At 42.1% G+C, this 24954-nt stretch overlaps 1 protein-coding gene across 36 annotated transcripts in view; it reads left to right on the top strand.

The window, feature by feature from the left end:
* Positions 1 to 24954, top strand: part of ABI3BP (ABI family member 3 binding protein) — a 342180-nt gene that overhangs the window by 263888 nt on the left and 53338 nt on the right. For all 36 annotated transcript variants that reach the window (XM_006033054.1, XM_025214794.1, XM_006033038.2 and 33 more), the window contains 2 exons: positions 15649 to 15741; positions 20789 to 20899. In XM_006033054.1, the coding sequence (XP_006033116.1) occupies positions 15649 to 15741; positions 20789 to 20899 (204 nt within the window). The remainder of the gene's footprint in view (positions 1 to 15648; positions 15742 to 20788; positions 20900 to 24954) is intronic.

Here is a 24954-nt window from a genome sequence, read left to right on the forward strand (position 1 = left end):
CCCTAGTCACACAGGCCTAATGCTAGACAGCAATTTGTTCAATGAGTTGAGACTGAAAAAGGAATCCTATAAAAAATGGAAACTTGGTCCTAGTAGTAGGGAAAAGTCTAAGAGCATTGCATGGGCATGCAGGGAGAAAATTAGGAAGGCCAGGGCACAATTTGAGATAGAATCATGGAATTGTAGAACCAGAATGGACTTGTAGGATCACCAAGTCAGGTCCTCTGCTGTGGGCAAGAAGTTATTGGGCTTAGACAAGCTCAGCAAGGTGCCTGTCCAGCCTCTTCTTGAACACCTCCAATGATGGTGACTGCACCACCTCCAGTGGGAGTGTGTTCCAGATTCTAGCAACCCTTATGGAGAAAAAGTTCTTCCTTATGTCTAGCCTGAATTTGCCCTCTATAAGCTATTTGTCCTTGTCCTCCCTTGAGGTGCCCTCCTGAAGAGTTGTTCCCCCAGAACTTTGTGTTCTCCCCTGATATACTTGTAGGCAGCCATCAGGTCACCACTCAGCCTTCTCTTACTCAGGTTGAACAGGTCCAATTCCCTGAGTCTCTCCTTGTAGGGCTTATCCTCCATTCCCTTGGCCATGAGGGTGGCTCTTCTTTCTACCCTCTCCCTTTTGAAGTGCAGGGCCCAGAACTGGACACGGTACTCTAGCTGAGGCCTCACCAGTGCCAAATAGAGAGGGAGGAGCACTCCCTGGATCTACTGGACACATATCGACTAATGCACTCCAGAGCTCTCTTTGCTTTCCTAGTGACCTCATTGCACTGCTGTCTCATATTCATCTTCCAGTCGATCATAACCCCTAGCTCTCGCTCAAATTCTGTGCCAGCCAGCGGGCCACCACCCATCATGTAGTTGTGGTGAGGGTTCTTCCTACCCAGGTGAAGGACTTTGCACTTATCCAATTCTGCTTTGCCCAAGAGTCCAGCCTTTCAAGATCTTCCTGGATCCTGCCCCTATCTTCCAGTGTGCCCACATTTCCCCACAGCTTAGTATCATTCAAAAACTTAATAACTGAGTTTTCCACCCCCTCATCCAGATCATTGATGAATATATTAAAGAGCACAGATCCCTCAGGGACACCACTGGAGACAGCCTTCCAGGATCAGGCCAGCCCATCAATTACCACCCTCTGGGAGAAGCCTCTAAGCCAATTGTCTACCCACCTCACTGAGGACTGGTCAAGTCCAGCCTCCTTGAGTTTGTTTGATAGAATCCTGTGGGAAACCAAATCAAAGGCTTTACTGAAGTCTAAGTAGGTCATATCCACCACATGTCCCTCATCCAGATGGCTAGTTATCTGGTCATAGAAGGACACAAGATTTGTCAAGCACAATCTACCCTCAACAAAACTGTGCTGATTGGTTCTTAACACCCCGTTCATTTCCAGTTTTCAAATGACGGCCTCCTTAATAAGTTTTTCAAAAAATTTACCCAGAACTGAGGTCAGACTGACTGGCGTGTAGTTTGTAGGGTCACCTCTCTCCCTTTTTGTGAAAATGGGCACAACATTGGCCCTCTTCCAGTCATCCAGGACCACTCCCAAGTTCCACAACTCTTCAAACAACTTGGCCAGTGATGCTGCTATTAGCTCAGCCAGTTCTTTCAGGACTTTGGGGTGTAAGTCGTCAGGCCCTGCAGACTTGAGGACATCCAGGTGTTCAGGACTGATTTTTGCGTAGTTTGTTTTCTTTCCTGTGCTGTCCAGGCCTCTGATCAGGTGAGCAGCCCACGTTTGATTTCAGAAATACTGACATGAATTATTCATTTAGGAGTTCGCCTTTTTCATGGACATCGACTGTGGGCTGCCCTTGAACATTTAGTAAGGGTCCCACAGTGGAGCCTGATTTTTTCTTACACCCTATGTATCTGTAGAAGGACTTTTTGTTGTCTTTTATTCCATGCCTGCCTTGGCTTTTCTTATCTCATATCAGCAGGCCCTGGCAATGTAAGTGTATTCTTCTCAGGTTGCTAAGGCCTTCTTCCATTGTTCGTATGCTTTTTTCTTTTTTAGAAGCTCTCTAATATTCCTGGTGAGCCAAGTAGGTCTGTTGGCTCCTTTCCCATTTTTTGCCTGCATGGGGATGGCCTGTTTTTGAGCCATGAGAATTCCCTCCTTGATGAAGCACCACTGTTCCTGAACTCCCAAGTCATCTGGTTGCTGATTGCAGAGGGCCTCTCCAACTAGCTTCTTAAGTTTTGCAAAATCTGCCTTTTTGAAGTCCAGGAATTTTGTTGTGCTGTCTGGTTTCCCAATCTTACGGTGGATGGTGAATCTGGCCAGGTCATGATCACTGTCCCCCAGAGTATCAGCAATCCTTAGGTCACCTATGATGTCATCACCTTTGGCCAGCAGTAGGTCCAGAGTGGCCTTACCCCTAGTAGGCTCTTCCACAACCTGCATCAAAAGAGGGTGTCTATTGTTGCCAACAAGTTGGCTTATCAGAGGCTACCGAGTGGTCCTCCCAACAGATGTCAGGGTAGTTGAAGTCACCCATGACAATCATGTCTCTAGTGTTAGCTGCCTCAGTTCCCTAGAGAATGCCTGGTCACACTTCTCTTCTTGGGAGGGAGGCCTGTAGTAAACTCCCACCATCAGGTCTCCGTCTCCTGATTTCCTTTGCATCCTGACCCCAAGGGTCTCAAGGGACTCTTCCCTTTTGTCTATAGTGACCTGCAGGGAGGGGTACTACTCTTTCACATAAAGGGCTACACCTCCTCCCTTCTTCCCAATCTGATCCCTCCTGTAAAGCCTATAGCCCTTAATATTCACTTTCCAGTTGTGTGTGTCATTCCACCATGTCTCTGTTAACCCAACCAGATCAAAATCCTCTGCAGAATGAGATGCAGCTGGCAAGGGACATAGAAGACTTTTAAAAAGGATTCTACGAGTATGCCAAAAGTAAGAGGAATACCAGAGAAACCATTGGTCCCTTACAAAATGCAGAAGGAAATCTAGTTACAGAAGATGCAGAGATGGCTGAAGTATCTAATGCCTTTTTTTCACTTCAGTCTTCACAAATAGGGGCGGCTACCAGATGGTGACTGCAGTTGGCAGCAAGGATAGGGAAGACAGAAAAAAAATCTAGAGTAGCAGAAGAATAGGATATGAATTACTTAGAGAAGCTAGATGCATTTAAGTCAGTAGGGCCAGATTGGATTTGCCTTAGAATAGTGAAGGAATCAGCTGAGGTAATTTCAGAGCCATTGCCTATCCTCTTTGAGAACTCATGGAAGTTAGATGAGGGCCCATATGATTGGAAAAAGGCAAATATAGTGCGCATCTTAAATAAAAGGAAGAAGGATGATCCAGAGAATTACAGAATTGTCAATCTGACCTCAATACCTGGAAAGATCATGGAACAAGTCCTCATGAAATTTGTTGTGAAATACCTAGAGTCATTAGGGTGATGAGGTAATCCAGTGAGCAAGGTGATCAGGAACAGCCAGCATGGATTCACCAAAAGCAAGTCATGCCTGAGCAACCTGACTTCTTTCTATGATAAGGTGACAATCTGTGTGGATGGGGAGAGAGCAGTGGATGTAATATACTATGCCCATCTTGCTTTGAAAATCTGTTCATGCGCTGCCTTGGCATGGGTGCCAGGTGAGGGACGCAGGGAGGCTTCATGCAACCTCTGGTAGGGACCTCAGTCATCCCGGGGAGTACCCCAGAACTCGCCTGCCACATCTTTGAATATAACCTCAGTGGTGGGGCCTCCCGTTGGAGGTCCCTTGAGTTCAGTCGACCCTCCTGACAGATATTCATGGGGCTCGACGGCCCCTACACCCCATCCATATGCCAGCCTTAGACGGGCCACCTGATGATAATGCAGCTTGCCCTCTGGACTTGATGATCTCTTCCTGTCATGCTTTCTCTGGTGTTGGGCCTTATCTTCTTCTTACTACTGGACTTTGAGTCCACTGGATGTTTGTCTCTCCTGCGGATTTTCCCCTCCAGCTCAACACTGGTTGACGACTTATTTCTGTGAGCGGCCCTTGTGACTCGTTTTGATCCCAGACCTCACGGGTCAAGGTAACCGCTCAAAGTAAGAATAAAGAAAACGAAATGAAAGACAACCAGTGTGGTATACAGGTAAGGAGAACAAAAGGTGGGACACAAAAAGAAAGAAGAGGGCAGCTGAGGGAGATCAGAATTAACAGTCCTCCTTCACCCCTTGCCCTGGAACCTGTGCCTGGCCGTGTCCCCCAACGCTGCTCCCTTCTCTGTCTCTGGTGGGAGCTCCCATTACTCCTCTCCTGGCCAGTTCCCCTCCTACCATTCGGTGCAGCTGGAGCCTGGACAGTGGAGTCGCTTTCACTCCTGATGCTTTTGCCACTTCTTTCTGAGTGGTGTTTCTCCCTGCACTCTGTTGCTGCCTGTGAGCGCAGCTGATGAACCACGCAGGCTTTTCTCCTTGCTGTTGTTCTGCTGGAATCTGGTGACCTGAAGTAGGTAGGTAGTTTTTGCTTTTGGGATCTCTCCTCTGTGTTTGTATCACCCCTGTGCTAATACCCCTGGGACATATACCTTGACTTAGCAAGACTTTTGACATGGTCTCCCTTGGCATTCTCATTAACAAACTAAAGAAATACAGACTAGATGGAAGTCATGTAGGGTGGATACATAAATGGTTGGTTCATTTTACTCAGGAGTAGTCATCAATGGCTCAATGTCTAGTTGGGAAGACGTATCAAATGGGTTCCCCAAGATTCTGTCTTGAATCCAGTACTATTTCATATCTTTAGTTATGATTTGCATGCTTAGCAAATATGTGAATGACACCAAGTTGGGTGGAGTTGTAGACATGCCAGAGGGTAGGATTAGGATCTGGAATGACTTGGATAGACTGGGAGAAATTCTGCAGTCAAGGCCAAGTGCAAAGTCATGTAATGGGTATGGAATGTACAAATACAGACTGGGGTATGACTGGCTAGGCTGCAGTACCGCAGAGAAGGACCTGGGAGTTACCGTAGACCATAAGCTAAATCCAAGCCAATAGTGTGCTCGTGTTGCAAAAAAACCAAACCAAACAAAAAAACCAAAACAGAACCCAAAGCAATCACATATTTGCTTGTATTAATGGGAGTGTCACTTGCAGATCATGGGAAGTAATTCTTCTGCTCTATTCAGCACTGCTGAGACCTTACCAGAAGAACTGTGTCCAGTTTTGGGCTCCACACTTCAAGAAGGATGTGGACAGTTTGGAAGGAGTGCAGCACAGAGCAACAAAATGTTTAGGGACTGAGAAGCAAGACTTTTGAAGAAATGCTGAAAGGGCTAGTGTTTAGTCTGGAGAAGAGAAGACGGTGGGGGGGGAATTTGATAACAATCTTGAAATACCTGAAGGGCAATTACAGAGAGGATGGAGATGTGCTTTTTTCTGTGGTTTTAAGGGACAGGTCAGAACAATAGCTTCAAGCCTCATCAGGGAAATTTTGTTTGGAGATTGAGTGGAAACCATTGTCTCAGTGCTACTCCGTCAGTGCTTTGAAGTTCAGCATGAGCCTCAGTCTTAGAAAAGTCTATGAAATGTAAGTGAAATGCAGTAAATAGGAAAACTCAAGGAGGAAAGATTTCAGAGGAAGAAGGACCAGGTTTTCAGATCTGTGCATTGGAACAGGCTACCTAAAGAAATTGTGAAATCTCCCTCCATGGAATTTTTCAAGAGCATATGGGATATGGTAATGGGAAGGTCAGAGCCGTGTATTATGCCCTAGGTATTGGCGCTTTAAATGGGCAGTCTTTCACCTGGTAACAACCATTCAGTTAAAATGAAGGTGTGGCAGACAAGTCATGTGGGTGGGCTGACATTGTGACTGGCCCTGAGATGGCCCCTGGTGCACAGCCTCAGTGGAAAAGCCAAAGATAATAGCTAAAGAGAGACAGAACTGCATTCTTACCCTTAATAATTCTGTTCACAACAAAGATGAAACCCCTGCCATATAATGAAGGGAGGCTTGCACTGTCATCCCTGTGCTTTCATAGCTCTCTGAGAACTGAGAGAGGCTTTTGGTCTCCAGCTCAGTTGGCCCATGAATTTCCACCAGCCTGAAATTTTGAAGAAGAAAAATCTTACAGCAGAAAGGAAATTGTGATTTATATCAGAAATGTGTTCTTATGTAGTAAAATGAGGCACTGTATTATTATTAAAGAGAGAGAAAAAGCATCTTAAATGACTTGAGAGAGCTGAAGAGACTAGAGAAGGGATTACTGAAGTAATTGTCCCATACAATGGATGTAATGGCCTGGCAGAGGGTGTGTCTACACAAGACACTTAACTTTGCATTAGCATAGTTTATTGCGGAGTAATCATGTGCATCTATACATGCACATGCTTACTTCACAGTAAACCTCACACAGTAAACTCAGTAATACTGAGTAAATTTGCTACCTGAAAATGCAAGTAGCAAATTTACTCCATATTAGTAATGGCGCTGTAGCGCTCATGTAGACACCTGACCAGGGGCAAAATCTGCTCCTGGTCAGCTGTCCACCAGGGGGCGGGAGATGCCATGCTCCATGCCCCGAGGAGCTGCCTGCTGCTGGGGCAGGCTCCACCACAGGAGCCTGGTTGGGGACTATGTTCCCCTGCCCCTGCTGCAGGAAGCTCCAAGCCCCCTGCTCTGAGATTGCAAATGCTCATGGACCTGGATGGGGAGCAAGCTCCCCAGCCTGTTTCCCCACCAGCAGGGAACTCCCAGCGCCGGCTCCATAACTACTGTCATGGAGCTCGGGCTGGGAGATAAGCATCTCTTATCAGTGGCCCTGCAGTTGTGGAGCCCCCTGCTGGCAGGAGATGTGGAGCTTGTTCCCCATCCAGCTCCACAAGCATGAAGCTGAGGTGGGAACAAGCTCCCCAAGCTGTTCCCCACCCAGCTCCATCTTCATGGAGCTCCATCCTCATGGAGCTGGGTGAGTAGCAAACTCCCCAGTCACTGCCCTGAGTGCCTGGGTGGGGACAATGTCCCCCTGCCCTGGCAGCAGGGAGCTTCCAGTCCCCACTCTGCAATCATTAAATTGCGTCAGGGAACAGGCTGGGAGTTTGTTCCTAGCCTCCATTCCGTAATTGCAGAACAGGGCTGGAAACAAGCTCCCGAGACTCTACTCCATGATTGCAGCTGAAATTGCGGAGTAGGGTTTGGGAGCTGTCTGGATGGGGACAGTTCCCCGCTCAGCCTGGAGATGGCTGGAACCTGCCCCCAACCATTACAGTTCCCAGCCAATCCTAGGCTGTGCAGGGAAGCATGTGCAGCCTGGAGGTGGTTGGGGACTGTCCTGTTTTGGGCAGTCCCCAGTCAGCTGTGGGCAGCACATGCAGACTTTCCCATGCAGCCCAGAGCTGGCCAGGAACTGTCATGGTCGGGGCAGGTCCCAGCCCTATGCCTCAATTGGGTGATCAAGGTATGGGGCTTGAAAGGGGTGGGGTAGCTCCCAGCCCCCTACCCTGACCTGCTGGTGGGGCAGCTAGCAGCGAGCTTGCTTTCAGCTGCCCCACCTGTGGATTAGGGCAGAGGGCTGGGACCTTTCCCATTCCTGCAGCTCTTTTCAAGCCCTATGCCCCTGATCAGGGATCCAGTTTCAGGAGCTCCCTGCTGCTGGGGCAGGGGGACATTGTCTGGCATCCCCCCAGGGCCAGAAGACAGCTGTCTCCTGGCTCAGTGCTCTCTGCCAGCCCCTGGAGCTCCCCCTGGTGGCAGCTGGGGGATATTGCAGGGCTTCAGGGAACTAGGAACAAATTTCTCCCTAACCCCGCATGTGTAGACACCTACCCAAAAACCCTTACTCGGCGTGTCTAGAGTTGCCCCTACTCTAGTAATGGCAACAGGCATTACTGAACTGTGCCAGCAGCACACAGTTATTTTTAGTCATAGCAATGTGCAAAGGAGTGCATTGCTATAGTGATATAGCTGCAGCATCATGGTTTGTGCCACCAATGCTACATCGCCCATAGCGCATTGCTACGGCTACATAGTGTCTCATGTAGACAAGCCCAGTAAATCTAGGCTGGAGTGTAGACATGCCCAGAGATTACTAAACAGAAACAGCTTGAACATTAACTTGTCACTAAGGTCCAGATTTATCAAGATGCATAAATGCCTCTCTGTGCTTACACTGAAATCATCAGGGTTTCTATTTTGGAAGGTCTGGTACTACAGAGCTGTGCTGCAGAACAAACTTTCTTCTTTTCACCTGAACAACTCTGCATGCTCTAAATAAGGACCTAGCTGTGCTGGTGAATATTGACCAAGATTTTTTCTTTTACCTTAAATGATTGTTGTGAGTTTGAGTTATCAACTGTTTTGCTTGATGATATTTTGGAAATCTCCCTTCCAAATCTCCTTTCTTATTTCCTAAATGGTTTTGTACCAATATATGCAGGGATCAAGGTGCTTCAAATTAGTTTTCAAGCAGTGAGATTTGTAGGGGAGCTGTTTCCACCTTGTCTTGAGAAGAATTGTTAAGGATTGGAAGATGTACAGAAAGAAACAGTGTGTGATTTTTTTTTGTCTCGGTCTTGATTCATGCTGCTGTGAGGGGAGAAGGCCAAAGACCTTTACAACTGCATTTATATTGCTCTGTCAATTTTATAATACACATGGGGATACTTTTACTTTCAACTGCCAGAGACTTAACAGAGGACTTCTTTCAAGTTTTACACAATTCTGCAGCGAACATGATGAAGATGAAAGGAACAACTTGGGTTGATGAATATCAACTGAATTGAATGGGACAAAATGAATTGTTTTTCCTGTAACCACCAGCAAGTTGTTTTGGGGTGAATTATTCCAGTCTCTGAAATATGGCAATTCTGTTTCTGTTTAGGAATTCGGCAAGTAGCTGGATGTTGGTTTTTGTATAATGATGCTATTCATTAAGAACCACTACTGATTTAAATGAGGTTTTAGTACAGCTACTTGTGTAACTAATAGAACTGGCTGAGCTTGAGATCCAGTTGGGTCCCAAACAATAGTTGCCTGTTGAAATGTCATGCAGTAGAAACATGGCATTAGAAGAATCAGGAAGTGCTCAATGGCATTAAAAGTTTCAGGACATATTTTCCATGAATACTCTGCTCAAGGCTGTTGTAGGAAATAGAAATCTCATTCCTAGTTCTGACTTTTCAGACTGCCCTGATTCATCTACAGCATCACCAGCTGTAGATGGCACTTCTGGCCACATCTGCAGGAGCTCCTGAGGGAAAAGATGGAACTGAGATCAGGGTGGCTTTTACAACCAGTCTTAAACCAATATTTACAAATATTTGTAATTAGATGAAGGCACTCAAATCATTTTACAAATATGTTTAGCCTCACAATCTGCATTTCTGATGAGAAATGTAGACACAGAGGAATGGACTCATAAATGAAATAGTTACATATTTAAATGTGTTTACATTCTAAAATACTAAATACTGTCTAAACAACTTCACTTAAATATGAAAAACCTAGACATTGATCAGTATTATATATATGTATTACTGGAGTGACAGTAGGAAATGGAGCTCCCCTGTACTAGGCAATGTATGAAAAAAACAGTCATGCAAATATTAACTTGCTAAAGGCTATGAGATGCATGCCATGTGCTCTTCAGTCATAAGTAGTCAGAGTTTTGCTTTCACATTTCCTTGAAAAAGTGAGTCTTCCAGAAGCATCCCCCTCTCCCCCTGACCAGTTCTGGGAAGTTTTCTTATTACCATTTAATTACTATTCTTGCTAAACAACCTAATATAAAGCACATGCAAGGTGCTGGATTGTCAGACCTTGAAGCAATCTTTTGACCTAGATTTTTCAAGCTACTGCTGGAGGACATCAGGGAAGGAGATATGACTTCTCAGTATACACTGAGTCTATTGCCACTGTGCTGACACCTGCAGCAAGTGATCTGCTAGTCTCAGTTCATTGTGCTCTTTCTTTGTGTTACACCTGTCTTCTTAGTGGTAGCACACTTGACAGTGATACAGGTCTTCTTCCTCCTTGGACTGTACCATCTGTGGAAAGATATGCTATCCCGTGCAGAGTGTGCTTGGCAGCTGCAGGAGCCAGATGCGGTGCTGTGGAATGTGTTTTTCCAGGAGTAACATATGGGACTATGGCTGGCTTCCTAATAGGCTTTTTTTTCAGGCTTTTAGCTTGTTGTGCTATCAGTTCTGCTGTCACTGTGAGACCGGAGCAAAGGCAGCATCGTCTTGAATTTTTTCAAGTCCCTATTCAGTGTTAAGTTATTTTTTCTATAATTTCCTTTGAATTAAATTTCACACACTTATTTGTCTTAACCTACAAAGCTGGTGTGTAGATGATTGGTGAGTAGATGAAGTGGTTTCTTAGTGCCTCATACATATTTATTGAATCCTGCCACTCTGAAGCTGTGTGTTACATAACAACATTGCCAATTTTCAGTCAACAAATTGTTTTCAGCCACCCTCTGGTGAAGGAGAATTTTCCTCGTGCTGGAACCACACAGGCCATCTCTTTACAACAGCCACCAATTCTATTCTCCCTTAGCAAATTTGCAGATGACACCAAGCTGTTGGTGTAGTAGATACACTGGAGAGTAGGGATAGGGTTCAGAGTGACCTAGACAAATTGGAGGATTGGCCCAAAAGAAATCTTATGAGGGTCAGCAAGGACAAGTGCAAAGTCCTACACTTAGGACAGAAGAATCCCATGCGCTACTATATAGCCTGGGGACTGAGTGGCTAAGCAGCAGCTCTGCAGAAAAGGACCTGAGGGATGGATATGAGCCAACAGTGTGCCCTTGTTGCCAAGAAGGCTAACAGCATACTGGGCTGCATTAGTAGGAGCGTTGCCAGCAGATCAAGGAAAATAATTATTCTGCTGTGGTGAGGCCATATCTGGAGTACTGTGTCCAGTTTGGGCCTCTCACTATAGAAAGGATGTGGACAATTTGGAGAGAGTCCAGCGGAGGGCAGTGAAAATGGTTCAGGGGCTGGGGCATGTGACTTATGAGGTGAGGCTGAGGGAACTGGGTTTATTTAGTCTGCAGAAGAGAAGACTGAGAAGGGATTTGATAGTGGCCTTTAACTACCTGAAGCAGGGGTCCAAAGAGGATGAAGCTAAGCCATTCTCAGTGGTGGCAGATGACAGAACAAGGAGCAATGGTCTCAAATTGCAACAAGGCGGGGGTTAGGTCAGATATTAGGAAAAACTTTCTTGGTAGAAAGGTGGTGAAGCACTGGAGCAGGTTACCCAGACAGGTGGTGAAATTTCCATCGTTGGAAGTTTTTAAGGCCCAGCTTGACAAAGTCCTGCCTGGGATGATCTAGTTGGGGATGGTCCTGCTTTGAGCAGGAGGTTGGATTAGAGGACCTCCTGAGGTCCCTTCCAACTCTCACTTTCTGTGATTCTATAAACTGCTTTCTTCTCATAATTAAAATGTAGCTTTTGCACTCAGTTGCTCCAGGGACTCACATGTTTAGTATTTCACTTAATTGTTTTTTTGGACTCTTCCTCCCCAGCCTCCAAGAAATGAAGTATGATCCAGTTTTTTTGTAGTATTTCCAGCATCTGGGGAGGAATCTAGATCTCATGGACCATACAGATATCCAACAGGCATGATCAAAGCCACAGAAAAATATACACATACAAGTGCTATCAGCCACACTCATTCCTAATTGAGAATTTGGATGAATGTGGTAAGATGAAATGCTCATATGATAAGCCAATTGTATTAGACAGGGAAATTCGTTGAAACTTATTGCAAGCTGTTGGGTAGTTCAAGTCTCATATAACCCTAGAATAACAACCAAACAAAAACAAAAATTTCCTGTACCTTTGGACTATATTTAATCAGAGAGAAAGAAAAGCAAAACAATCAGGTCAATCACATGGCTTAATCAGAGTTTCTTCTTGAAACATTGGCCTTGTTTTGTCTCCTGCCTTTTTACATTCAGGATAAACTCACATTTCACTTTCTGCACATTTTTACAGATTTACCCATTATTCAACTAGCATCACACAGAATTTTAAACAGTAATATTTGTAGCAGGGAGTTGGACTTGGTAAGATTGCCAAATTTAACAGTGTGTTGAGGTAGTGGACAACTTGATGTTGCTGCTAAGGTGCCACATTTTATGGATTGATTTATTTTGGGATGGGAAACTCTGTAGCTAATGATAGGAGGGATTTCTTCCTGCTGGGGGCAGATTCTGAACTGTGTGAGAGCTTAATCATTCACATGTTCCAGTGTGTCTTGTTCCTAAACTGGGACATGTTAATTAAGTGCCTTGAACATATAGGGTGGAAACAGACATTGTTTCATTTCTCATTTGTGCCACCTTAAAAGTTTTGAAGCATCAAAAATGTGGAGCAAACAGATGTCCTTACCCTTTGTAGCACCACAATACCTGCAAATTAGTGATGCAACAACAAGTAGTAATATACTCTGCCACTTTATTGCAATGGACATCTATTACCTTGTGCTGCTTTGCCCACTCAGCCAGCTGTGTGGGGCTGGCTGGGTAAGGGAAATCCCAGTTTTCCCCACTGCTCCAGACCCACTCCATGGGTCTGGAGAAGCAGGGGAAAGTACTTCCACACTCAGCCAGCCCCATGGGGCTGGCTGCACCAGGGAACAGCCAGCATTTTCTGGCTGCCCCAGACCTGCACTGGGCAGAGGAACACCCAGCATTCCCCACTGCTTCAAATCGGGAGGTCTGGGGCAGCAGGGAACACCCACCACAACAGACTTATCAGCTGGAGGCAGCTGTGTCCGGTGTCGTTGAGGACTGCTGCCTATATAGTCTGTGGCTGAATCTCCAAATCGGCTCCAAATCTCCGAATTCGAATCAGCCAAATCAAATCAGGACGGTGATTCAAATCATTGAATCAAATCATTGTCCCTCCAAATAGGCTGAATTTGAAGTAAATAATGGCTACTTCGCATAGGCCTAGCCAGTATCATATACAGCTAAGGCTCCAGATGGAAAGACACTTTGCAGACACATTGACCAGAAGCAGGATCAAGTCTCAGACAATGCAACCTCTGTAAAATCTAGTGGAACCACTTCTGATGAGCCCATCAGTTGCTGTTTTAGACCCATTGACATTTCTTGTTGCTGAAGCTGCCTTAGAACAACCAAAGATATTTACTGCTGTTGTCTGTGAGTACAAAGTCTGTGACCCCTGAAGTGGGGGTCACCATCTGCCCCAGATTTTTACAGGATTATGTCAACTAGGGGGAGAGGTGTTGTTATATACTGAGTATCTGTATATATGTTCTGTACTCTATCAACATAGGACCCTTCTCATGCTGCATTATCTCAGGTTACTGTTTGCTTTTCCATTTTACCCATATAGTACTAGGAAGTTTTATTTGTCACTAATAAAAAAAAATGAGTCCCCTGTTCTCCTTGTGTGATCTTTCTGGGACAAGAACCCCACAGACATAATAAAATGAAGTTCATAACCTTATTGGTTCCTGAGAACCAGTGAACAAGCAAAGGATTGTATTTGTTTGTCCAATAAAACAAATACATTGCCTACCTTCTACACACATAAAACAGCAGAAGAGCCTGTGGAAGTGAAAGGAGCTGGCAAGAATGTGATTGGCTACTGTTCTCCAGCCATCCTACTGGCCACTCTGAGCGAACAGTGCTTATCCTCTTATGTACATGTCTCCATTAAGAAAGCCAGTACCTAACCCTGGTATAAGATTCCTTTGCAGCTGGCAACCACCATCATGTCCTGTTCTAAGCTTAAGTGAAAATGTGATATGTTTTCTTCCTTATTTCACACTGCAATATTGTGATATTCATTTCATGTAATGGTTTCAGTGAAAAGTTAGTAAAGCTACGTAGGTCAAGCAAAGAATGTGGCCCTAACAATCCTACTGAAGTGCATTGTGTAACTTGTAAACATTGCAAGAGAAAACAAGGCCCAAACTCTTAAAGGGAATTGTAGGGGAGGGGAGAGGGAAGTTATTAAATAGCAAATCCAGGATCACAGTCCTCCATTCAGACCTCCCACCATGTGCTGAAGCACATCCAAAACTTAAGGCCCGAGTGTTGTAGATCGGGCCCCTCTAATGATGACTGATGACTTTGAATGATGTTGCTGTGCCCAGCAAGAATGTAACTGTTCTGGCAGAGCTGTGTGAATAATGGATTTTCATTTTGGCCACCAAATGGAAAAAGAAAGAAAGAAAGAATTGTTTAAATGTTTTCGTAGACTTAAAAATTAAATGTTCATGTTGTTTGGGACTTTCAAATAGTTTCAAAAGAAAAATGATGGAACCAGCATTTTGATTTTTCCAGAAGTTTTTCCTCCCTAAACCTTTTTTCTAAATTGGACCCAAATTTGCAAACAGTTTATGTCCATTCCTCTACAAAACTATTTTTTTGGCAAATTACTAATCACTGAAAAGCCATGCCTAACTGTGGTCCTAGGCTTATGGCCCAACAGCTGATGTTGAAGACCACTTCAGTAAGACTAATCCCAGTTGTTGGATGCTCTTTTTTTTTTTTTGTCTTGATGAATAAATACAAAATTACTCAGGATTTTGATGTTATGCTTAAATCCTCTTTGCAGCAGAATAAATCGGTGTTTTGCCATTAGAACAGGATTTAGGCCCCTGTACAATAGACATCCAGTTAATCAGTCTGATTTTAGACTGTAGTAGGAATACTAGATCTAACCATACACTAACAGGCCAGCTTTTAAATCTGTAAATTGATTTAAATATCATGTTCAGGTTGGAATAAAATGTAAATGTGAAAGTTGATTTGATTGTAGATTCTGGTTGAAACTGGTTCATTATATGAAACTTGATGATATCACAAAGAAGTCAGCAGTTAGTTCCACAGTGTTCTGAGATGTATTCAAACAGTAGCTCATGACAACTCTGTAATAAGTTCTTTTGTTATGTTTTGTTTTCAGTGTAATGGCCTGAGCCACAGTAAGGAGAACTACACAGATGTTTCTTTTCTACAAATATGATAAAAATTTCAGTGTAACTGTTCAGTCTCCGCTTACCAGATTGTAGCCATTATGCAACCAAAAGGAATTTGTAGATGCACTTTATTTTGCTAGGGGAAAGCATATTAAGATTAAAATATTGCTGTTTTATAAATGTCAGGTTGTGTAACATTTATACTGTACCAAGAATAGTTACAGTGAGCTTTAGTTCATCTCACTTTTGGCTTTTTTATATTTGTTTATATTACTTATAAATAGGACAGTCTTTATATACAACCTGAATTTTACCCACACTTTGCTTCCACTACTCCAAATATGGTCTACATTTGGTTCAGTATCTCTCTACTGGCTCTGCATTGGGGATAAACAAAAGGCCTATTTCAGAAGGGGATATAAAAAGCTGATTCCTTTCAGGAGCCAGCAGTTGTTTATTTTATATATTGCCAAAGAAAATCAGTGTTTCTCTCTCATGCTGAGCCACTAGCTTGTTCTGTGGGATCCCTGCTGTTATCCTTGACCTTTCTCCCACTTCTTCTTCCTAGTTTGTTGCCCCAATAATGATGATGTTGATAGTCATACAAGTTCTGAAGTTCAGGTCTGATTCTTAGATAGTGCTTGAAAGTCATTTTATTTAGCTACACACTGTTATGCTTGCTTGCATTTTGCCATGCATGCATTTATTTATTTCCTTTTATTTCACAGATGGTCTCACAGAAGAGGATATTGTCAAGTTTACTGGCAAGGACTTAGGCATATCATGGGAATCTAGTGTTTCAAAGAAAAGGCCAATCTCTGGTAAGACTAATAATGAGGATACAGCTACATATTTTTTTCCCAATTGAGAAGAACTGTAAAAGTACCTTTTATACAAAAAAATGAAACGTCTCTTAGCAAAGTATTTCCTTGTGGCCCAAGAGACTTGTGGCAGGGGAAAGAGGTTTACACTTCAATCCCCAAATTGGTAGTGACCAAAAGTTGTTACTGCCTGGTGGCTTCTTAATTGCTGGTGTGGTTCCTGTGGTAAAACAGTCATATTATAGTTGGCACTGATTGGTGCTGTTGTTAAAACTCTCAGGAGAAACCAAACGATGATTTGAGGGGGACATACTCTAGGACTCTCCCAGTGGGAGAGCTCTGCTCCAGTTGAAGTTGTGGATAGTATAAGGATGCATAGGCTGTTCCAGCTCTATGGACAAATTCAAGACATTTGTCCCCAGTACTCTTCATTTAACAGTTTTCACAAGCCTTAAGATAAGGTGAGTTTTTAAATAAAAAAATAAAACACCCTTATATAATTGATGTAAATACTGAATCACATTGCATTTGCTCCAGTGAGGTTCTTTTGGTGAAATAGCATACATTTGGCTAATAATTTTCTAGGCACTTGTTAGAAATTGCCTGTTTGTTGTGGAAAGAAATATATATATGCGCAACATGGCTTTTCCGTTTTTTTCATAACCCACATAAGATGCTGTTTTGGCCTTCTGTTTGCTGGCTTTTAATCTGATAAAAAATTAGCATCTCTCTGAAACTGTGCATTAATTTATTTTATGCTCCTACTGATGTTTTAGAAAGCCCTGTGGGCCACCCCCCCACTTTTTGAATCATGACTGGCATACTTTAAAGCAGGCATGCAAATAAATGCCTCCTTAATGAATTATAAACTGTTCTGCGCTCATAATCCCTAGAGAGGACATTGGCACTTTATTTACCTGAGGAAAAAAGGCAAACAAGGCTGACTGCTGAGTTCTGACAGGTCAGTTTATTCAACCTAGAAAAAATGCCCTATGCAAGAATTAAACCATTACACTATACAAGCCAGTACAAGCTTGATCCCAGCAGTAAATTGAAGCCAAGGATGGCTATCAATCTCTATTACCATAAATAGGACATTAGTGTTTACTTAAGTAGATCCTGTCTGGGCTTTCCAGAGTTTGAAAGGACACATTATATGCATGATTTTTAAGGAAGAGGTACATCTGCTTTATCTCATTTTGGTACATTAGATATCTAATATTATAACATAAATAAGTTAACACCTCAAACTACAGTCATAATCAGGGATGCTGGTTTTCACTGATTTAAAAAAATCCCCAATTTTTAGTTAAAAAAATGTAACCCCAAATCCACATTTTTCCATGATTAAAATGCAGCACCTCTCTGTCTCTCTGTCTGTCTGTCTCTCTCTCTCTCTCTATATATATATGTGGATTTGGGATCCCTGATTATGACTGTAGTTTGAGGTGTTAACTTATGAATGTTATAATATTAGATATCTAATGTACCTATATATAGAGAGAGAGAGAAAGAGAGGTGTTTCATTTTAATCATATATATATATATAGAGAGAGAGAGAGAACCAGGATCCCTGGTCATAATAAACCACTGAATATGCCTGTGAGGCTAACTACCATTGTTTAATCATTTTTTTTAAATAAGAGTGTAGTGTGGGTTTTTTTCAAAATCAGTGCTCTCTATGAAGCCTTGGTACCTACCACAAAATTTATTATCAGAACTCTGAATAACTTAACCTATGCATGGCATCACTTCCAAATATTCTTTCATTAATTATTTCATTATATATAGATTCCCAAAACAAAATGTAGTCTCTCTAACCATCTAGCAACCCTGCCATTTTGCCTTTTGTAAGGTCTAAGCAAAATAAATTGGAGCAAGCCATTTGTTTTGGGGTGAATCATCACCATTTTTAGTTGTGGCCAGTGGATGCTGAATGAACAGTACCAGAAAGTACCAATGAGATGTGAACCCCAACAGTCTTCATGAACACGATTCAGCTACAGGTAGCAGGAGTGTCAGCAGTTCCAAAAATTATATCAGGTGTGACAGATTATAAATTGGATTGCTGCATCCTGTGATCTTGATTTGGGAACATTACAGAAATCCTAGAACTGCATATTATCCCATTACAAAACTGTGTGTTAATGATTGTGCAAGGCGTGTCCCTGTAGTTCATGGCATGTTCATACACTATAGTTGGCTCAAGAGCATTCCCAGATTCCATTTACCAATAATTTTCAGCCATTTTTTATCCAGTCTAACCTCTCGAACTTCTAAGTACTTACCCATAGAGACATGAGTCTTAATATTGTAGGCATTTCTAAAATAGCAAACTCTCCCCACTTTGGAGCCTAACTCTCCCCAACTCACAGTATTTATAAAATAAACCTGCCTACATTTCCTAGAATCTGAAGTACTGCATTCAACTGATATCTCATCAGCAGATAACTTAGTCTTGTTGGCACTGGCAGTATTATATAAGTTACTTTATTCAGGAACAATTTTTCATGTTACGCATAAGCAGTCTTTTTTTTAATGTAAATCTCGCATATCTCCTACTTCTTTACGGCTCTTTTTTAAACAAACATGTTTACATGTGAACTGTAAAAGAAAAATATTATTCTCTCTCTCCTCATTTATGTTTGACTTTCCCTGTTTTCTTTGCATAATATGTTACATGATACAGATGGAAAATAAGATCAGTTGAGATTCATATCTATAACATCTTTTCAAAGATTCCTCTTTGAAAAGCATGTTACCAGCATACTTGTAATGACCTTTAAAAAGTCAGTCTTCCCTTTGGAGACTGAGGTAGCCATTCCTGTTTGAAGCATGTATCTTCTTTACCCATAAGGAACAGCAACATTTTTTACAATAAGTTGTGTTAAAATCTAGCTCAGAAGCACAAGTGGCTATACTGCTCTGCCTAAAAGCAGTGTTACCATTCTGATCAATGAAATCATCTCACTATTGTATCTGAAAAAATATAGTCACTTTGAAAAATTTGGAGAAACTGAAGCAGTTGTTGGTTGTCAATCTGTTATTTAAAAAATCATTGATACAGCACCACAGATTTCCACAGCACTTTACAGAGACTAGGATAAGAATCCTACCACCAAGGATTGTTTATTCTTTGGGGTGGGATCAGGTCCTTGGATACGTTTATACAGACCTGCAGGGCCTCCTGCGGTATATTCCGACTCTCACCTGCCATGTCTTGATTAATTTCGATGTTATTAGTCGTGAGGTGTTACTGCCACAGTAGGAAATGGGCAATCTATCTAGATTCTCATCTGATCTCTCCTTTGGCTCTCTTGAACAACACCCACAATTTCTATCATCAATTGAATCCAAGTCTTATATGTGTTGAACAATTCTCTTTATTATTATTTTTCTTTTTTTTTTACGTCCACAACCAGTTCACAGACAGATGGATTGCAGCTATTTATATACTGTTTATATACTTTCAATTGTCCCCTTGGAAACCTTTTTTTGGAGAATCTCATTTTAAGTAATACACAACAATATAAAGATAATTACTGAACCATTTTTAACATGACAGGAAATTTTACTTTCAGTGTCTTTCTTCTTTGATGAGATCTTGTCTCTCTACGCCCTTCAGGACACTCCCATTTCTTTCTGTAATGGTGGGGAAGTAGCCATGACTCAGGCTCTCTCTTCCTCTCAAACACTCCTGGAGCACAGTTAGTCTCTATCAATGTCAGACCAAAAGAAAAAAATATAAACTCAGTTTTTGTTGCACCTGAGGAGCATCTGCAGCTCCTCTCTTCTTGTGGTTTCTCCCCAATGTTCTTCTCTTCCTTGGAGCGATCCGAGAGTCAGCTTACATCTCCAGGAACTCCTGACTTACTCCTTTGGTCATGCCCCCTTCGGCACACAGGACCAGCTCCTGGGATTCTCCCATCCCAGTAGTCTTCTACAGTTCTCTCCCTTGGTGCCTTCTTTTGCTGTTCTCCCTTCCAGCACGCCTCGCTGTCCCACACTGGGCTTTTCAATTCTCAAGGAACAGCTGCTCCAGAAATGGCATTCTCCCCACTCAGTCTCTTACCATGTTTGAAGTATTTGGTTTTTAGCCAGGCCCTCTTCACAAGACACAATCTTGATTGAACCCTTAGACACTACAGAAGTAATACATTGGTTGCGTCTTCAGTCTAGTAGCTTCTAAAATGAGTCATTGGCCTTGGTTCTGCCTCTACTGGACGTGTCTACATTACAAACTGTCATGATAATTGACATGTTTATTGGGTATTTCAGTGGAGAAACCAAGGATAGAATAAAGATGGGATAACTCTTGTACCTGATAACTACTATAGGCATGTCCTTCGGATCAGGATTCAGATACACTTGGTATTTCTGGATGAACATAGAAGTCATAGAATCAGAGGGTCAGAAGGGATTTCCAGGATTATCTAGTTCACCTCTCGCCCTGAATAAATACAAGACCTGCTCTTCAGATTTGTATGTAGGCCAGCATAACCCTGAACATAATTCCCTCTTTGTCACACTGTTTGTTTTGAGTGTCCTACTTTCATCAGTAGCTGCACTTCAAGGGAATGAAAAAATAAAACATCCAAGACCTGGGCCCTGAACACTTAACTTACACTATTCCAGATAGAATTGGGAGGTATTTTTCCTTTGGAAGGAAAACTTTCCTCTCTGGCACTGAAAATGTTCTCTTTGAGAAAAATAAAAAACTGTACTAATTGCAAAGAGCAAGTGACACTCTGTAGTATGTGTGCAGCTTGCCAATGAAAGGAACGGGTTGTGTTGTCCCTCTTTGTTTTTAATATAGGCTTTGGTTAATGCTTGAAGGCACACATGTTTCCTGGAGATAATGTAAGGCTCAAAATGAAATTCCTTTCACCTGCTCCCTTGTTTGCTTTTGCTATTCATAATGGTGAATTGAATATAATGAAATAGTGCTTGAGAAGTCAAAATGGAGCTGTTAGGTCTGTGCTTCTCACTCGTTATATTGGTTTGTGGTTAAAAACATTAACAATGATGTCTTGTTAATATTGTTCAGAAATGTTGCCACCTGATCCTCAGCATCCTCCTCTTGCTCCTGCCAAACCCACGCAAGTGCGAAGAAAACCATTGCCTCCAAGCACTGTGACTGGTAAACCAGGGAGTCCAGGTACAGCAGCCTTTTCATTGTGACCTGTAATGCTTTGAAATCAGTGAGGTATTGAATAGCTTCAACTGCTATAGATGCACATGAGAGGTAAGGACACCCAGGATTTTGTGAGACCAGATCCTTTTCTTTATTAGTAATAGCAAGTGCTGCAAGCTCTAACTCAGATACCCTGGGGAGCCCATTGTGTACCCATAGAATGTGTCCAGCAGACTACAGGCTATTTTTACCTGTATCTGAACTAACCTCCTGAAGTGTGCAAGTCTTTTTGCCCGTTTGCATAAGTCTACTTTCTGTTCTCATCAGGTTGGAGTATAATTAGTCTCACTGGCACAAAATATAAGGGAATGATACAGGGAATACTGTTTCCTTTAGAAAGAGTTACTGTAGGTCATTTCCTGACCAACAGTATCATTTTCAGTCACTACGTATGAATCTTATACTTCAGGATATATGTGCAACTAATCACCTGTAAGGAAATTTTCTCCCCTATATGCCACAATTCACCTTCCCCTTAAACAGTAAGACGAAATTTTCATCTGAGAGTTTTTAAGTTAATTATAAATCTACCATATAAAATGTATGGAAAAATGTGTGGCCAAGTTCCCTCCTCTGCTTTAAAAATACAGCTCAGTTATTTACCAATGCTAGAAGCAAGAAATAAGATCTAAAGGGCCAACAATCCAATACTCTTAGTAACATGGAAAAGGCAGACAAAGTATGAAAAAAAGCTGTGGACTCTTTGTAGATGCTTCATGATTTATTATTCATTAAAAACACTAGTACTATATGTTATTAAATTAGCTTGTATCCAATAACCATATTGCACATTCAGTAGGCATGTCTACATGTGTATTTACATGCACCTAAACTTAATGCACCTTTGCTTATGGTGCATTAAGGTGATTTAGGCACATGTCTACAAGTGGATGCATTAAAGCGCATTAAATTTAGGCACAAATAGCTAAGTTGCATTAGTACACGTGCAGAAGTGCTAATGTGCATTAACGTAGTGTCTATCCATTGATGCACACTGCATTAATGTGCATTAGCATAGTTACAGATGTGCTAATACGACTTATCTATTCATGCCTAAATTTGATACGTGCTCTATGCAGGTATCAAATTTAGGCTCACATAGCTTTAAATGCCATTTTAAGGTGCATTAAGTGCATGCATGTGTAGAAATGAGCCTTTAATGCACCTTAAAAATGGCGATTTTAGGCTAAGCCTGCTTAAAAGAGGCACAAGTAGACGCACCCAGTAATTCCAATAAATCAAACTGCAAATTGCTTCTTTTCCATGAAATGAAATGGAATGGAATGCAAACTTAAACCATAAATATTCACTTTTTCCAAAAGCATAATTTTATTTGAGTAAAACTCATTCCTGCAGATGATGTTGGACGTAGTTCTGCGTTTCGGAACTTACTATAAAGAACCTTACAAAACCGTGTTAACTGAAAATCTGGGTGATGATTGTAAGAGATGAGTGATTTACAAATAAAACACAGAAATCAAGAATACCTTACACTCTGTCACTGCTGTTCAGAGAATAAGATACTTTAATATGTGCCTGTTACATCTGTGATGTATATAAAAACTCATGAGTGAAAGGCTTTTAAGAGTGACTAGAGCCAGTGACTGAAGCCAAGTCAGGGGTCGGCAATATTTTCTGACAGCAGGCAAGAATGGCCCAGCTTGGGCCAGTGCTAGAACCTTGCCACCATCTCTTCTTCCTGCCACTGTTTCTCTCCATCACCGAGCTATGGTGTAGCATAGGTAAAACACCTGACTGCGTGCCCACACAGCAGTACAGGCAGAGCCTCTCGCTGCTGAACACCACCAAAGCCTCTGCTCCACAGGCCAGATCCTATGGCCACAGAGGCTAAATCCAACCTGTAGGCCATAGGTTGCCAACCCCTGGTGATGCAATATGATGTTCCTCAATTAGGTCTTCTAATTTACCTCTTTCTTGCCCATGCTGCTAAATGTAGGCGAAAGGCCATCCCTTGTTTGGAGTTTTAGGATAGGAATAAATGTTCAAGGAAGAAATCCACTTTTTTGAATATACAAGCCTGATCTAGCCCAAGTCTCCAGTTCTGAAATGTTGGTGCTATATCCTGCATCATTCATTCCTCATCTTGTTATCTATATACACAGGTGCATGGATGACAAATGCGCACTGTGATTTAGGTCCCTTTTCCCCCTCATTGACATTGTATTAAATTCAAGTCTGAGTTAAGTGCATTAAGATGTTTCTAATTTATATCATAACTGGAACAACTGTGTTCAGTTTCCTTCCTAGTGTGATTTCACTGATGGATTTGTACCAAGGATGAATGTGCCCACACTCTGCTCTTTGTTATTCTAATATAAATGCAGAGTGGCTTCTTTGATGGATATATTCGCGCTGATGTAAGGGAGAACAGAATCTTTCACGTGGTCCATTTCATTCCATTTGGTCTTGTGACTAACATTTGCATCAATTTTCCTTATGCTCTTTTGTCTGTAGGTTAGAATCTATGGCTTGAATTGATTCAGATAACCATATACATGAGTAGGGAAGAGTGCTTCAGTCACTACAGGCTGTTACTTGCTCCTCTGCAGCCAGTACACAGGAGCTGGAGGCCAAGTCACTGCCTTCTCTCCCTATTCCCTTTTTGTTTTGGCATCTTTGGGGTGTTGTGTGCTCCCAGCCCATATGGGCCAGTCGTTCCTGCATTCCAACTGCAGCTCTCCTATGCCCCTGCTTACCTTCCCACAGTAAGATCATTTTGCCCTAATGGGATATATCCTTTATGCTAGCTGCAGCAGGCAGAGGATAGATATTTCTGTATGCTATGCAGCAGGTCACAAACAAATTGGAGTGCTGACCATAGATGCTATACATCTAATTAGCCTGTGGACAGGATTAAAAAAACAAAACTCCATTGTGCCCCATACTCACTGTAGGTTCATGGTATTTCCTTAATAATAGGTTTATCAGATTCACAAGATGCAATTCTTCTGCCATGCCATAGAACATATTGAAGGTTGATGCAGTATATTTTCTTTTGCTTTTAATAAGAATCTATGCTACGTTTCTCCATTAGGTCCTTAATCCATCTTCAAGTGTTTCATATTTTCATCTTCCTTTTTTCCGTGAGCTGTGAGACAGTTTATGCATTAGCCAGCAGCATCCTAGACATTAAAGATGGAATAAAGATGTTAGATCATTGGGACCACTGCAGGATTTTCCTCTATTGTACGTTTCCTAATGTTTTGTCCAATTTCCTTCTAAATTTCCCAAATGATGAAGCTTCCTCTGGTTCCCTGGAGAGACTAGTCCATCAATATATTTGCCTCGTGGTGTTCTGCCTGGTTTTTCCCTTCTATATTTTCATCCCATTACTCTAATTCATACCATGACTACTAATTATTTGTTTGTGCCTTTTTTGTACAAGATGAGTATTATAGGGCGGGTTATTATGGCCACAGCCATTCAAAGTAAAATCTCCTGATAGAAAGAAAGATTTCCATAAGCCTCCCAAAATGTGATGGCAAGGATAAGAGCTTTAACAGAATATTCCTTGTCAGCTTGACAGTTAAGTGGCCAAAGCACTGCCTGTTCAGAAGCTCTATTCAAGCTATATTCTTGTTTGTCAAATCTGTGGAGAGTTTGGCTAGATGCAAGATCAGTGGCTATATAGTACCTGTTAGAAAATATCTGCCATTTCTTAAATGTAATTTTGAACTTCCACATGCCTCAAGATAGATATTGCTTAACATAAAAGGCATTCCAACCCAGAGTGAAATTACCTTATACATTGTGCTACAGGTGACTTAAAAAAACCAGGCTGTTGTTTCGCTCGAATGCTTTTAAAGCTGTCCCATGGAAACTTTGTAATAGAGTTCCATTGTTCAGCAACATAATTTCTGTAATTAAGCACAGCCCTTGCTGGCTGTTCCTCTCTCTCCAAAGTCTTTGCTCATCATGTGAGCTTGGTAATCTGCCTACCCTCTTAGGGATACAAATTAAAGGTCCTTAAAAGCAGGATTCAAGTTCAGAAGTCCAAG

Source organism: Alligator sinensis, unplaced genomic scaffold (assembly GCF_000455745.1).
Source record: "Alligator sinensis unplaced genomic scaffold, ASM45574v1 scaffold1286_1, whole genome shotgun sequence".
Classification (NCBI taxonomy): Eukaryota; Metazoa; Chordata; order Crocodylia; family Alligatoridae; genus Alligator; species Alligator sinensis.